The 15,162-nt window shown below is 50.0% G+C and overlaps 1 protein-coding gene across 5 annotated transcripts; it reads right to left on the reverse strand.

Annotated features, from left to right (window-relative positions):
* Positions 1–1,046: 1,046 nt before the first annotated feature.
* Positions 1,047–14,322, reverse strand: C15H19orf47 (chromosome 15 C19orf47 homolog). Of its 5 annotated transcripts, none has more exons than XR_009759214.1 (10): positions 14,175–14,322; positions 13,604–13,677; positions 11,491–11,578; positions 10,283–10,397; positions 8,240–8,321; positions 7,341–7,475; positions 5,699–5,848; positions 4,718–4,788; positions 3,415–3,976; positions 1,047–3,078 (listed from the first exon to the last, which is right to left on the reverse strand). XR_009759214.1 is itself a non-coding variant. In XM_061597862.1 (10 exons), exons 2-10 carry the CDS (start codon positions 13,620–13,622, stop codon positions 3,061–3,063), a joined length of 1,092 nt encoding a protein of 363 aa, XP_061453846.1. In that variant the 5' UTR covers positions 13,623–13,677; positions 14,175–14,321; the 3' UTR covers positions 1,047–3,060. The 5 variants fall into 5 exon arrangements, 4 of the variants coding, with proteins under 4 accessions (XP_061453846.1, XP_061453845.1, XP_061453847.1 ...); XM_061597862.1 differs by having other exon boundaries at positions 3,563–3,976; positions 14,175–14,321; XM_061597861.1 differs by having other exon boundaries at positions 1,047–3,976.
* Between the last annotated feature and the right edge of the window lie 840 nt (positions 14,323–15,162).

Raw genomic sequence — 15,162 nt, forward strand, 5'->3', positions numbered from 1 at the left:
GCAGGCCAAGGTAGACAGCCAAAGTCTGAGCCCACTAGAACAGGGCCCTCCCCAAGTGTGACAATCTGCCGCCTCCCTAAGCTCAGGGGGTCCTCTGTGTATATGCAGAGATTGGCGCTACACAGTGGAACTGCAGGGATGCTGCCACCACCTTCCCTTCAGCTCCACACAGGTTGGAAAGCAAGAGGCACTTGGAGTGACACAGGGATCATCTGCAGACCACCAACAACACTGCTTGTTAGAGTCAGACCGTCCACCTAACCCCAGTACCATCTACTCTGACAGGCAGCAGCTTTTCAAGAACTCAAGACAAGAGAGGAAGTCTTTCTCAAGGCAGCGTACACAAGAGGGCTTTCCCAGCTGACTCCCATCCAAGGCAGGGACCAGACCCTCTTACTCTCCAGCAAGGCTGCCGCTCCATGAGATTCCAAGGCCCATCCCTGCACCTACTAACTCAAAGCTGCCTTTAAATGCGTGGGCTGTTCTGTTCAGAACAAAGGAGGCTTCCTTATACTGAGTCAGTCCATCTCACTCACTACTGTCTACACTGACTGCCAGCAGCTCTCCAGGGTTTGACGGGGGCCCACCAGGGAGTGACCTTGGAACCTTCTACATGCAAAGCAGAGGCTCTGCCCCTGAGCTACAGCCCTTCCTGTTTTGTATGGGGCGTTTTTCTACTTGAGGCCTCAGGAGAAAGGCTAGAAGTTAGGCAAGTAGTAAAGGGGGGAAACAGAGGAGGAGGGGACACTAGAATGCCAGAACAGTCATCTCTCCTTTGATGGAGGCTTGGCCCGCCTCCCCATGGATACTTAGAAATACTGTCCAATCAACTCTCTGCAAACGATTCAATCCCACGTAAATGTACATTCTAGAGGGGCAGAGGAAATTTCTGCAACATTTCCAGCAGTGAACCTGCTGATCAGGTGCTACCACTATTGCCAATCATCTAGTAGGGCTGCTCCATCGTGGGCCCTGCGTGAGACATTTAAGGGCTCTATACCCCCTTTGCGAGGACACAAGAAGAGATGCGTGAGCTGAAACACAAGCAAAGAGGAGACACATTTTATTGCAAGAGATTCATTTATCCCCCTACAGGGAGGGGAAGAAGCACCTCAACAGGCTCAGGCAGGAGCACTGAGGACCCTGCCCCCCCTCCCACTTTCATGCAGCTGGCCACAAAATACAAGGCTACACCCAAATTACATTTAACTCGGATTTTAAAAAGACCTTTTTTTGTAAACACATCAACAGTTATGCCGTAACTCTTCTGGCTCCCCCTAATTCAGTCAATAAACTCATTTAAAATATTAGAAATCCAATGTAGCTGCTGCCTTATTTTTTAAGAGGGGAAAAACACATCCCCTAAACTGTTACGTCAGAACTCTCTCCGGGGTAGCAACACCCAGCTGGAAGCATGAAATGCCCCTCAGGGTATAGAAGGCTATGGCCCCTGGCTCAGGGCCAATCAGAAGCCAGCACTAGGGATATTGCCCTGGCAGTGCATGCTGGGATATGGAGTGTGTCAGTCAAGAGAGGGAAAGGGCGACCAGATGACATTCAGCCCAATTCTGCCCAAATATCTCCAATGACATCCAGCATATCCTGCCATCACGCTGCTCTGACACCGTACAGTCTGCCAGCAGTCTGGGCAACATCCCGTTCACCAACGCACACTCAATTCCTCCACCCCCCAAAAGCATGCTTCCTCCTTCATGTGTGTAACAAGTGAGTACCTGCGCCCTGTGCCACTCGGACACAGCCACCGCCTGGCACTGCTGGAGTTCCGTTGTGCCAGGACGACGGGCCGCAAAGACCCTGCACGCCTCACAGGTGCTGGGAGGAACCTGCACGCAAGGGAGGCTTCACAGGACCTCTGGGTATTCGGCTGCAATCCATACCACAGGAGGGACACCAAGGTTCAGCAACTTGTCTTCCTTCTTCAGGAGGAGCACCTGGGACAGGCAGCCCAGGAGCCTCTGAGGCACTTTAATCACTTGCCTGCCCCTCCCAGCTCTGACTCTCCACAGTTAAACTAGAAAGGAAAGAGGGAGACGACAGGGCCCTTGGAGGAGCTGGCTAGAAGAGCTCTGTGAGCTCTTCCCATCTCCATTGCTGTCGCCCGCTCTCAGCATCCTGAGCCCTGATGGCCACGTTTCCTGTCAATGATACGTGTATGCAGGCAAACTGACAGGGCCAACGGGACAGAAAGAGCAGGAGGCACCCAGAGGAGCAGGCAGGTGGGCGGGTAAGGTGGCTTGTTCCACCACCATCTCTTCACACAGATCTTCCATGCATGTCCTGCTGCAACCACATTGGGGGCAGGAGCTTCCACAAGGGGGAATCGGCTCACAGAAGCAACCGGGGAGGTAACAAGGTATGTAACCTCTTCATGCCACCCTACTCTGGCCCCAGCGTTACAAGCAGCAATGCACGTGCCCATCAGCCCTGGTGGATCAGCAGAGCAAGGTGCTTGAAAAACCAGGCCCACTGCAATTCTCACTGGGGCCTGACTTCAAACTTGAGACAACAGCTGCTTGCTCTCTGATCCAACTGTGCCTCTCATTTGCTCAGGGAAGGACTGAAGCGACCCTAGGAGGGAGGAGACCTGGCACTCTTCCCCCTCCCTCTTCCCATTTGAGCAGCGCTGCTTCAGCAGGTCCAGGCAGGAGAAATGAAGCCTGCCTAATGAGGGAGTTGGACATGTGAAACTCTTGCTCCCTAGAACCATGCACCTTGAACAACGCGCTACAGCCCAAGTAAAACCGGAAGAAATTGCTCTCCAGCCTAAAAAGCTGAATCCAAGGAGAAGCCAGCCAGAATTTCGCTCCTCCTGGCGTGAGACAAAATCCATTACTGGGACCTTGTTTGTCAACTGCATGATTCCAGTATCCAGCAAGAGGAATTTCTGGCAACCGTTACAGTTGCCCTTCCTGGAATACAGCCGTACCAGAAAGTGGCACATGAAAGCTCAGGAAAGAGGAGGGAAAAGGAATCTCCTGCATCTCACAAGCCCAGTGTCTGTGTCTCTTTCTTTTATGCAGCCCCTCAAGACACTACTTCCTAGGAAAGAGCAAGGACCTGCAGAGGGGAAATAACAGAAATAGAGAAAGGGGTGTTCAGTGCTCTGTCGCGCTGCTCTGATGATCCCCAGGAGCCCTCCGTTTGTCTTCCCTCACGCCCGGCTCGGGGCCTTCTGCACTGGCAGGGCCGCTCTGATGTGCATCATCCAGCCACACAAGACACCTCGTTCTGCACATGCCCAAGGGGCTGAACTCATGCCCCACAGACCTGTCAAAACAGCCGGGAGAAGCAACATGGGGCTTCACAGAAGCTGTCCTCACCAAGACCAACTGGCCCAGAAGTAGCACAATTTGTGTCGCAGAAGGGAGGAGGCATAAAAAAACGCGCACGCACCTAATTCAAATTCTCTGGATTCCCACACGTGCTTGCGAAGGGGGCACAGGGGCCCAGATCACACGGCCTTCCTGCCCAACCTCTTAAAGACACTGACGGTCCCCGTGTTGTCCATCTGGGCGCTGGGGGCCTCCGTGGTGCTGCTTACCTTGGCACTTCCCAAAGTTCTCTTGATGGTGACCCGGAAGTCAGACTCAAGCTTGCTCCTGGAGCTGGTGACCCTGCTGTCCTGGGCCTCGGTGGGCAGGGGGCGCTTGCCAAGTCTCTGGGCCATACTGCCCTGCGGAAGCAACTCTGGCTTCTTTTCCTTAAGGGGGGCCATAAGGCCTGCCGGACTCTTGCTCCCGAGTCGCAGGATGGTGGGGGCGGGGGTGGGCTCAGAGCTGGTGGCTTTTGCTTTGACCGTCCCCCCAGCCTTGGCATTCTCCTTGGGCCTGGAGGGCTTGAAGAATTTCTTCAGCACCCCAGCATACTGCAAGACGGGGCTGTCCTCATCACTCTCTGCCGCTCTGTCCTCATCCGCCTCCTGCATGTCCCCCAACCGGCTGAACACTCCTGTGGGCTGCCAAGACACCAAAGTGGCTTAAACAGTCTGCACAACGGCCTCGGGACCCTCATCCCCACCGCTGGGCCTGTCCCAGGCTGTACAAAAGGGCGACAGGAATGTGAACATGGAGAGGGGAGAGAAGACAAGAGAGACTAGTCCAGGTAACCCTTGTGGCACCGTATCAACAGTACTGGCCCCCCACATGACCTCTGCCAACTCCAAGCTCCCTAGTGCAGCTCCTGGCAGAGGCACCAGGGCCATGAGTCTCTCTCTCTCTCTCTCTCTCTCTCTCTCTATGGTAGCGAATCCCCGAGTGAGAGAGATTGTGCTACACTGAGCACCAGGAGGAAAAACAGTGGTCCCAGGAAGAAGCAGATGCCTCGGAAGGCCCAGAGCAACCAACCACAGAAGGGAGATTTGGCTGCCAGGTGGAGTGGCTTCTGCTGCCGTCACCTCTGCATTGCAAAAGCCCCTCGTCAAGAGGAGCCACCTGCATCTGGACTCTGCAGCAATGCTCAGAGACAGGCCTCACCAAGGCAGAGACATATGGCCTGGCTCGACAGAGATGCCACCTCCCACACCTGGCAAGGTATATCTCCAACCTACACTCCTGAGCCAAAGTAAGTGGAAAGCCCCCCCCCCCACACGCCTGCTTTTTCAACTGGTCTCCATTTGGGGGATCTGAGGCAAGGGGAGCCGGAAAAGACTCCACAGAACAGACTCAAGGCCAAACAGGTACCAGCATCCCCCACTCACCTTGCTTCCTGTCGTCGTGTCTGCATTGGTCTCTGCACCCAGCCGGTCAAATACAGAGGTTCTCTGTAAGCCTGTCATCAGCCGGGGAGGGGAAAGAAACCACACACAACATACACAATTCGATCAGATACTGCACAAAATTATAACAAGGGAAAGGGTTTCAAAGGGGTCAAAGATTTATTTTATGGTACAGGTTTAAGTATATATTTAGCAAAAAAGCCTTTGAAGCAGCACACAGAATGGAACACGATTTTTTTAAAATTATGCTGTACGGGGGCCAAATTGGTTCCAACTACTTTCCACGCCCCCACCCAGCCTGATGGCACTTTGCCCTGGGAGCCGCACCGCTCCAGAGGCCCTTGCCCATGCAGAGTGGGCAATGCTGCCCACAGTAGCCTCTCCTGCTGTCCAGAAGCGGCATCTCCCCCAAGACTGCAGAGCTATGCCTAGTGCCGGTCTCACAAGTGGCTGTACCAGGGTCTGGCATTGTGAGGGTGCATGCTCACATACACACACACACCACACACAAATATGCATGTGTGAGAGGAGGTAGCCACAGAGCATCAGTCATTGAGAACAAAGCAAGCAGGACCTTCACTGAGGTCTGAGATGCCTCTTACAAACAAGCGTAACCACTCTGTCTGTCTGTCTGTCCCATCCACAATTGTGAAATTCTGTACCCAACACAGGATTTCACAACCTGAAAATGTTGAAGAGGAAAGGAAGCTTCTACCCTCTCGCTGCGCAGAAAAAAAGTTTTAAGAATTTAAATCCTCCTTTCCTGTTTCTTGCAAGACGCCTAACACAAACACAAAATTAAGAAAAGCATAGACAAGCTGTAGATGCAAATGTTAGAACAAAAATGATTATCAGCTGGGCAGGAATATGGGGGGGTGAGTTCACAGTCAACACACTGCAACAGCCCTAATCCTAGCCCTCGTTTTAAAGCAAGTTGCGCCGCCACCTCACCCACCAAGGTACCTTTTGCTGCCTGCTGCTGCTCCAGAATCTTCTTTGTCCTGGGTGTTGTTCCCTTTGGCATGTGGACAATGTACTTCCCTTCCATCTCTGCCGTGACGCGGCGCCGTTTCACTGGGACTGTGGAATTCTCAGTCCCTGGCCTGCACAGAGCTGCAGCATAAGGAGGGAAGAGGGTCAGTTCAGTGCAAATTCTCACTCCAGGAGAGTGCCACAGGAAGTGGCTTCTACATCCACTGCTCGTGAGCCCCAGCAAGCACCTTCACCAGGACAAGAGGAACTGCCTTGATGCCCTGAGTGGAGGCCGCTATGAGAAAAAATTCTGTGCCAACTCAGAGGACTCCTCACTTGCCAGAGTAGGAGCTGTGATGCTCCATCTCTTCTTGGCTTTCCGAGACACGAGGAGAACAGGAGGAAGCAACAGCTTCATCTCACAGCACTGGACCGTGTTCTCCGATGTCCCCTAGAAGGCAGGACTAAATCTGATGGGCTTCAGTTTCAAGAGGGCAGGTTTTGGCTAAACATTATGATAAACTTGTATCGATTGTGATTTTTAACTAGAACTGTATTTGTTTTTAAATTTGCAGACTGCCCACAGGAGAGAGACTGCCCACACCTAGCTTCAGTCCACAGGCCTCCAACTGGACAACTCAACTATAGTAAAACCTCAGTTAACGAAGTACATGCATTCCTGGACATTACTACTTTAACAAAAACCTTGGTACCAGAGGTAGGAATGACACAGAAAGAATAGGGAGAGGTTCCTACACCACAAAAAAGAAGGGCAGTTCAACACATTTCAGCAAACTTTTTATTCCAAACTGCAATACGCGTGTCTGAAATGAAACAAGGTCAGGTAAGCCTTGTATACTGACCACTTGAAGGCTTCTTCCAAAATGCATCCAGGGATGCCTGCCTTGCCTTTTTTCTTTTATCGTGTACCACCTTGCTATAGCAATCTAAAGCTCTGAGCACAGTTCTCCGTACGCTTGAGCAGGCAGGCAAGGGACAGCTGCCGCCACCGCCGCCACCACCCTGTGATTGGTCTCTCTCTGCCATCCTCCCCTACACTCGAGCAGACGCTTCTGCAGTAAACAGTGCTTCCAGGGCACCCAAAGCACTGTTTACTGCAGAGGTGCTTGCTCCACCTGGCAAGGAGCACCATTCCAGCCACACATGAGAGAACTGCCTCCAGCAGCCACAATCCAGTAGACGAGGAGCCACATTCTGACTATGTCCGAGTGTGCACCCCCCACCCAAAAAAGACCTTCTTAACAGGAGCTCCTTTCCTGGCGTATTTGTTACTGTATGTGCATTCAGAAGCAATAGAGATATCCACATTAACGATTTAACCACTAGGAGGGACCAGAGAACCAAGCTATGTAGAGCACAGTGAATTGGCTGCCTCAGGCAGCTGGGAAGTTGTGAAAAGTCAACAAATTGTTAATTATTTTAATCTAGTATTATTGTCTTTTTACTCCCAGGTAGAGAGGGCAGGATTTTCTATCTCACACAGCAAAAATAACTTGGCCAGCCTTCCATATCTTGATTTTTTTGGGGGGGGGGCACCATTTGCTGCCTGTAGCAGAGCAACATGTTAAGGGGAGACTGCCTGACAACCCCACACCCCTGGCCCGTCAGTCACCTGCTTTGGCATTCTTTGCTGCCATTTTATTGGAGACCGTAATGGAGATTTTGGAAGCGCTGGGCTCAGGTCTTCGAACAGGCGTGGAAGGTGGAGAGTCTCGGCTCAAGCTGTTTGCAATCATCCGAGTGGCAGCTGCAGGAACAGCAAACGGCAGTGAAGCAGAAAGAAAGCTCCCTGTGAGGCTGGAGTTGAGGTGTTATTTAAAAAAAATCTCATCTTCCATACAACATTCTCAAGCTGGCTAATGTATATATATTTAAAGCAACTATACATGCAAAATTAAAACAAGGTTTTTAACAGGAGCTGCAATTACTGAAATGAGCTAAAAACTGGTTTAAAAACCATTAAAGAACAAAAATGTTTTTACCCAACAACTAAAAAACATCAGCTTGGCAGCAAACAAACTAGCAAGGTGAGGAAGCTCCAAAGTCCAAAAGACCCAATCCCTGGCAGCAACCTGGGATTCTGAGCTTCTTCCAGCTACAGCCATGCCCCAAATATACAACCTCACAGAATGAAGAGGCGTTCAAGGAAGGATTTGCCCTGCCTGAGTAACATCACACAAAAGGGCTGAACAAATGGAAAGGCCTAGAAGAACTATACTGTTGGGACTGGTGGAATTAACATTGTTTTACATGAATAAACAGAGATTTATTTATTTATTATTTGATTTATATCCCGCCCTTCCTCCCAGCAGGAGCCCAGGGCAGCCCAGATAGATAGATAGATACACACACAGCTGCCCTTAATAGCATCATGGCATCATTCAGTATCAAGCCACTTCAGAAAAGAACACCCAGTTTCATACAATAAGAAAAGAAGGGTACCGTGTGTGTGTGGGGGGAGACTTGGCCTCTTCCATCTGCAGTCAGCCACTGAGTGTTGCTGATACTCACCAGTGTTGGCATTCCGGCGGAGTTCAGTCTGCAAGGTGGTTTGGCTGGAGGCCACTGACTCTGTTGCAGCCTTACACATTTCCTAGAGGCAGAAAACACCAAAATACAGTAGTGAGGGGCAAATGGGGTAATCCTCCTAGTTTGGCCACTCATCTTCCCACAAGCACACCAAATTCAGACACACAAAGAAAGAAAGAAAACAATAACCCTCTCGCAGAGGAATGCAGCAGCAGCAAGGAAGTTCTCCAGGTGTGGACCCCACCCTGGAGGGGGGATGGTGGAGCAGGCCAAGGGTGGAGTACTGAGGGTCCTCGCACCTATAGATCTGGCCTGGGAGTCATCCAGGGTGCATGAGGCTTCCTGCGCATTCATCAGGACTTTTGCCATTCTCTGAATGCCCTGCTGGACAACTCAGTTCCTATACTTTAATTTTTTAGGTATATCAAGCAAAGAGTAATGAAATCCTTGGACACAATCACTAGGCTAGGAGGCTTCCAATGCATCCTCAGTGAAATGCTCTTGCACTGGGCCAGGGATCTTTTGTTAGTCACAGAAGCACTGATGGCTCTCAACAAGCCCCCTAGGCTGAAGTTTTACTACACCCACCCACCCCAATACTTGCCACAAGAACGCTTCCACCTATTTTTCTACACCTACGAAAAAGAAACCAAGTGCACAGTGAAAAGAAGAGGGATATTCGGCTCAGCAGTACTACACATGAGAAAGATCTTGGGATTGTTATTGATAACAAGCTGAATATGAGCCAACAGTGCAATGTGGCTGCAAAAAAGGCAAATGCTATTTTAGGCTGCATTAACAGAAGTATAGTTTCCAAATCGCGTGAAGTATTGGTTCCCCTCTATTCGGCACTGGTTAGGCCCCATCTTGAGTACTGCATCCAGTTCTGGACACCGCACTTTAAGAAGGATGCAGACAAACTGGAACAGGTTCAGAGGAGGGCAACGAGGATGATCAGGGGACTGGAAACAAAGCCCTATGAGGAGAGACTGAAAGAACTGTATAAAATTATGCATGGCATTGAGAAAGTGGATAGAGAAAAGTTCTTCTCCCTCTCTCATAATACTAGAACTCGTGGACATTCAAAGAAGCTGAATGTTGGAAGATTCAGGACAGACAAAAGGAAGTACTTCTTTACTCAGCGCATAGTTAAACTATGGAATTTGCTCCCACAAGATGCAGTAATGGCCACCAGCTTGGATGGCTTTAAAAGAAGATTGGACAAATTTATGGAGGACAGGGCTATCAATGGCTACTAGCCATGATGGCTGTGCTGTGCCACCCTAGTCAGAGGCAGCATGTTTCTGAAAACCAGTTGCTGGAAGCCTCAGGAGGGGAGAGTGTTCTTGCACTCGGGTCCTGCTTGCGGGCTTCCCCCAGGCACCTGGTTGGCCACTGTGAGAACAGGATGCTGGACTAGATGGGCCACTGGCCTGATCCAGCAGGCTCTTCTTATGTTCTTATGTTTAGCCTTGAGAAGAAAACACTAAGGGCAGATATGATAGCAAGTACTTGAAAGAATGTCACAGAGGAGGGCCAGGATCTCTTTTCAATCGTCCCAGAGTGCAGGACATGGAATAATGGGCTCAAGTTGCAGGAAGCCAGATTTCGGCTGAACATCGTTAGAGCGGTATGACAATGGAACCAATGGCCTAGAGAGGTGGTGGGCGCTCCAACACTGGAGGCATTCAAGAGGCAGCTGGTCAGCCATCTGTCGGGAATGCTTTCGGTTGGACTCCTGCCTTGAGCAGGGGGTTGCACTCGATGGCCTTATAGGGTTATAGGGTTACAAGGCCGTTGAGTCCAACCCCGTGCTCAAGGCAGGAGTCCAACCAAAAGCATCTGCAGCACGTGACTGTCCAGCTGCCCCTTCCAACTCTACTATTCAGTGATTCTATTATTTTATTGCAGACCCAAAGATCCCATCCAGAATGCCAGTGGGGTGATGAACAAGCTAGAAGCCAACATCACTCCAATTTAATTGAAAGCACGTGGGGAAAAAGAAGCAGCTCCAAGAAGACCCACCTGTCTGTACACCACTTTGGCATGCTTGAGGATTGCAATGATATCCCCAACGACGGTGATGCCCAGCTCGTTCATGATCTCCTTGTTCAGGTCCATTAGCATGTTCTTCTGGATCCTGCAGTGAAAATGGCTGGGATGGTGAGTCACATACCATACCCCATGCAATCCACAAGCAAGGTGACACAAGAAGACTGTTCCAGCCACCCTTTTAGGGCATCTCATTGGTGGGGAAGGAAGCAGCTTCCAGACCTGGGAACTAAGAAGCCATAGAGAACTGGCCAATGGGTCACCTGTCCCTTTTGTAAAAAACAACAACAAAGCCTCAGAGATAATAAGATTGCAGATATCTGTTTGTTCTAAGATCATCCACACAAATATAGATGTATTCCGTAAGGGGAGTATTTTACAGTTGCCAAAATCATTCATTCATAAGCACCTAAACACTGCTTAATATTTTAAAAAATCTCTAAGTGATGCAGAACATAAAAATAATATCCTTAAAACAAAAATACAACATAAAACCTGTAAAATAGTAGCATAAAATAATAAAATTCAAAAAAATGAATTCTGAATTAGAGTCCAATCTTATGAGTCAGGGAAAACCTGGGCAAAAAGATTTCACTTTACAAGATGTCTGAAGCAACTGATGATTTCTGCTTCATTTATGGAAGAGAATTCCATAATATAGGGGCAATAGAGGAAAATGCCCATTTTTAAGTCACAGCCCTATGACATTCTGCAGGGTGTGGTACCGCAAGTAGAATTTTAAAGAATAATTCAAACTTTCATGCCAAGAAACAGAGAACATGCTGGGGTTTTTTTTCCTCAGAGAAGCGATTAGAAAAATTATCTTAGGCTATACAATGTAAACTATTCAATATTTTAAGATTTAAATAAGCTAACATTTCAGATCATGTGCAAAAAGACTCTGGGCAGCCTCATACAATGTTCCTGACCTAATCTATGGCCCTACCTTTCCTAAAGGGACCCCTGCAGCCATTTCCTAGTGGGACATCTGGTTAGCCTCTGTGAGAATAGAAGCTGGAGTAGATGGGCCACTGGGCTGATCCAGCAGGCTCACCTTATGTTCAAGGGATCACAGAGTTAGCTACACATGAGATCCCAAGGCCCCACTCCTCACGCTTCAGAAGCCCTGAAAGCAGAAGACTGAGAAGTTCTACTGCGGCTCCATCTCTTGATAGCCTCACCTGTTGTCCACAAAAGTGACAGCATAGTTGACAGCAGGTCCTGGGGGAACCCCAGCTTCTTTGAAGAACTGAATCCACTCTGACGTTGCTGAAAGACAAACAAGATGAAGTTAGAAGTAAAAGGCACATGAACAAAAAGCAAATACTGCAGGCTCTTCGGTGGCTAATCCTCTCACCACTACTGGATACCACAGAGGTATCATATGGGGAGAGGAGAGGACAGAGACAAAGACATACAAATAAGTGGTGCCATTAGATGTCAATCAGCTACTACCAGCCAACAACTATACAGAGGCTGTATATAGTGCAACAGGGTTGATTTGGTTTAAATCGCTTCTCTGAAGGACTGAATTTTAATTATTTAAATTACAGTTTGAAGATTCTGTTTAACCATCGTTTTTGGTAGAAGTACATTACTGTTTAATATAACCTTAATACATATTCAGAGATATAGGTTTCATTGGAAGATAAGTACACACTAAGTAATTGTTCTGAATTCTTTTCAGATTAATTTTCATCAAAAAACAGGATAATTTGGTCATTTTAGTACTAAAGCAAAATGAATTTGTGAAATCATTCAGGAGATTAACTAGCTCCAACTGTTGAATTAAACTTGATATTTTTGTCATGATGTGTCACCACCACCAAATAGGCTTTTAAATTGTATTAATAAGATTTTTATTCTTCTGGTTAGTTTTCTTCTTTAACAGCAACATTAACAAAAAATACACATGGATTTTTGAATGGTTAACTATTTCAATTTTTAGATAATGTAAAGTTTTTAAAAATAAAAGTTAGGCAATTTCAACCAAGTCAACCATGAGAAACCTAAAAATATTGGATGGTACATTTAACTCAGTCATCTTCTTTGCCTTCCTTGTTCAAAAGAAATACAAGCTTTCCTGCCTTTTCAGTTCCCAACTTATTTCTCAGTTTAGAGCAAATTAGTCCAAAAGAAGAAAAAATTATCTCTACACTTGCAGAAGAGGCTACAGAAGCTAAGAGCTGGACTGCCACTTCAGTGGTCTCCTCCTTGTTCAGATCTACTCCATCTCCCCAAATTCTATATTCATTGACCTTCTCTGTCTTTATACTTAGAAAGAGGTCTTGAGAGACACAGAGTGCACTTCATGTACACCACCTGCAGAATAAGACTGATCAGGTTATCTCCCATCTCTATAAACTCCTGTTAACATATTCATATGATTAGAAGCTGTATAATTTGTATTCACAATGTTATCTTTGACCTAGGCTTTTTTTACTAATTGTTTTAAGAAAGTTTTGAAATCTGATTTAAATTTTAAAAAATCTGATTTAAATAAAAAAATCCAATTTGAATTATATCCCATTTTTATTTTTTTTAAAAAATCACTGAGTTTTATTAACCCAATAGTGCAGTGATTTGAATGTTGCACTAGGGCCTGGGATACCCGGGTTCAAATTCCCGGTTCTGCCAGTAAGCTCACTGGAGTGACCTTGGGCCAGTCAGCCTACACAGGGTCTTTGTTGTGACAATGAAATATGGGGCAGGAGCAGCGTAAGCTGCCTCGAGCTCACTGAAGGCAAGGCAAGGTATAACTGTAACGAACAGGTAAAACAAGCTTATCTATGAGTCCACAGAAGAAAACAAACTTTTCCCTGAAAGAGCAAGGTCAGGTGACCCCCGCGAGGACTCCGCAGGCAGCGAAGCCAAGAAGGTGGGATCAGACTCTGCACATGGTTGGAAGCCAGGCCAGCACTAAGGCAGACTTGCCAGAGAAAGGCCTCCGGCAGCTACCGAAAGGAAGCGGAAAAGACCCCAGCCCGGACCTGAAGAGACACGGCTGGGCTAGAGATCCATGGACCTAACTCTGTATGAATGAAGCGAGCCTTTAGACTCCACCGGGGCGGGAAGGGGGAGGCAGTGCAAGAGGCTGCTTGCCCCCCCCCCGTCTCTCGCCTTTGCAGGCCTCGGAGGCTTCCAGGCCCACCTTCTCCCCACCGCCAGCTACCGCCACCCTCTGCAGCGCAGCCGGGCAGCTGGACCAGGAGAGCGGCTCCCTCTCGCAGGCTGCCCCCGCCGGCCCTCCCCGGAGCCTCCTCTGCCCAGCGCACGCGGAAGGACCACACTCACCCATCGTGACGGACACCATGTCGGCCGACCCAGCAGGGGCCCAGTAGGGGCCGCGGCCTCGCGCCCAGGAACGCCTGCAGCGAGGGAACACCCCCCCCCCGGTGAGACAGCTGCCCTCCGCCCGCCGGCATGCCGAGGGCAGGACTCAGAGAGCGAGAATAGCCCGACCCGGCTGGCGCCGGCCGCACCACACGGGGGGGAGGGAGAGGGGCTGCCCGCCCTTCTTCGGGCCCCGCCGGAACCCCCTGCGGGCGAAGAGGCCTCGGTAAGGGCAGGACCCCCCCCCCCCGAGATCCCCGGCCTCAGCGCGGCACCGCTTCAGGGAGGCGTTCAGCGGCGAGGGTGGAAAACGCTCAGCCTCTCCGGGGGGGAGACACCCACCCTGCCGGGGCTTGCGGAGAGGCGAGGCCCGGGACGCCGTCCCCGTCCCCTCCCCCGTCGGTGGCGGAGTCCCAGAGAGCGAGAGGATTCCGGCAGAAGCCGCTTCTCGGGGGGAGGGACGGGGGTTAATGCCGCGCCTCCTTCACCCCTCAAGGCTGCCTCGGGGGGATCCCTCCCCCCACGCACCCACCCAGGGCTCCCCGCAACACCTTCAGGCAGCCTCGACCCCCGCACCAAGCCTCGGGGGTGGGAGAGCAGGGGGCCAGAGAGACGCCGTCCCCGAGCGCCGCGCTCCCTTCCGGCTGGACCACTTCTAGGCAGCCGCGACCATAGAGCCCGGAAGTCCATCCCGCACGGAGAGCCTGGAGGAGCAGCTTCGCCGGCGCCCCTGGCGGACGGAGGGATTCGGCTTCCGCGCTCGCGCAGGGGGCCGGAACGGGGGTCGTCCGGGGCGGCGGGAAAGACCCACTTGGGCGGGTGTGTGTGTAGCAGCAGCAGGATCTCTCTCTCCCCGCGATGTTTGGGGAATCGCTACCACAGGAAGCCTTTTAAATAATCAATGAATTAGAAACTCGCGGGCCCCCCACGCGAAGAGACCAGCTCCCCTCGGGGGTCGCGCGCGAACGAGGACGCGTGAAGCGACCTTCGCCAACCTGCCGCCCTCCGAATCTTAGGACTACAATTCTCATCAGCCCCCACGGGCGGCCGCGCTGGCTGAGGCTGGTGGGTGTTGGAGTCCAAAGAGCCATAGCGGACAGCTGGCTGGAGATGTTGACTCCGTACGTGGCAGCTGTGAGAAAGGCAAATTCCATGCTGGGGATCATTAGGAAATATATTGAAAATAAAGCTGCCGATATTATTATGCATTATAAAAATCGATTGTGCATTTGGAATATTGTGTACAGTTCTGGTTGCCTCACTTCAAAAAGGATATTGTAGAGCTGGAAAAGGTTCAGAAAAGAGCAACCGAGATGCTCAAGGGGATGGAGCGACTCCCCTATGAGGAAAGGTTGCAGCATTTGGGGCTTTGTAGTTTAGAGAAAAGGTAAGAGGCCACGATAGAAGTGTGTACAATTATGCATGACATGGAGAAAGTGGATAAAGAAAAGCTTTTCTCCCTCTCATAACGCTGGAACTCAGTGGGGGCATCCAGTGAAGTGAATGTTGGAAGATTCAGG

The sequence above is a fragment of the Rhineura floridana genome, chromosome 15 (assembly GCF_030035675.1).
Source record: "Rhineura floridana isolate rRhiFlo1 chromosome 15, rRhiFlo1.hap2, whole genome shotgun sequence".
NCBI lineage: Eukaryota > Metazoa > Chordata > Lepidosauria > Squamata > Rhineuridae > Rhineura > Rhineura floridana.

Excerpts from the sequence above, each read along its gene's own strand:
- C15H19orf47 (XM_061597861.1), bottom strand. Across the intron at positions 10,398-11,490 it reads GTCACTTTTGTGGACAACAG|GATCCAGAAGAACATGCTAA; the intron begins GTGAGGCTATCA and ends TTTTCACTGCAG. Across the intron at positions 3,977-4,717 it reads ACACGACGACAGGAAGCAAG|CCCACAGGAGTGTTCAGCCG; the intron begins GTGAGTGGGGGA and ends GTGTCTTGGCAG.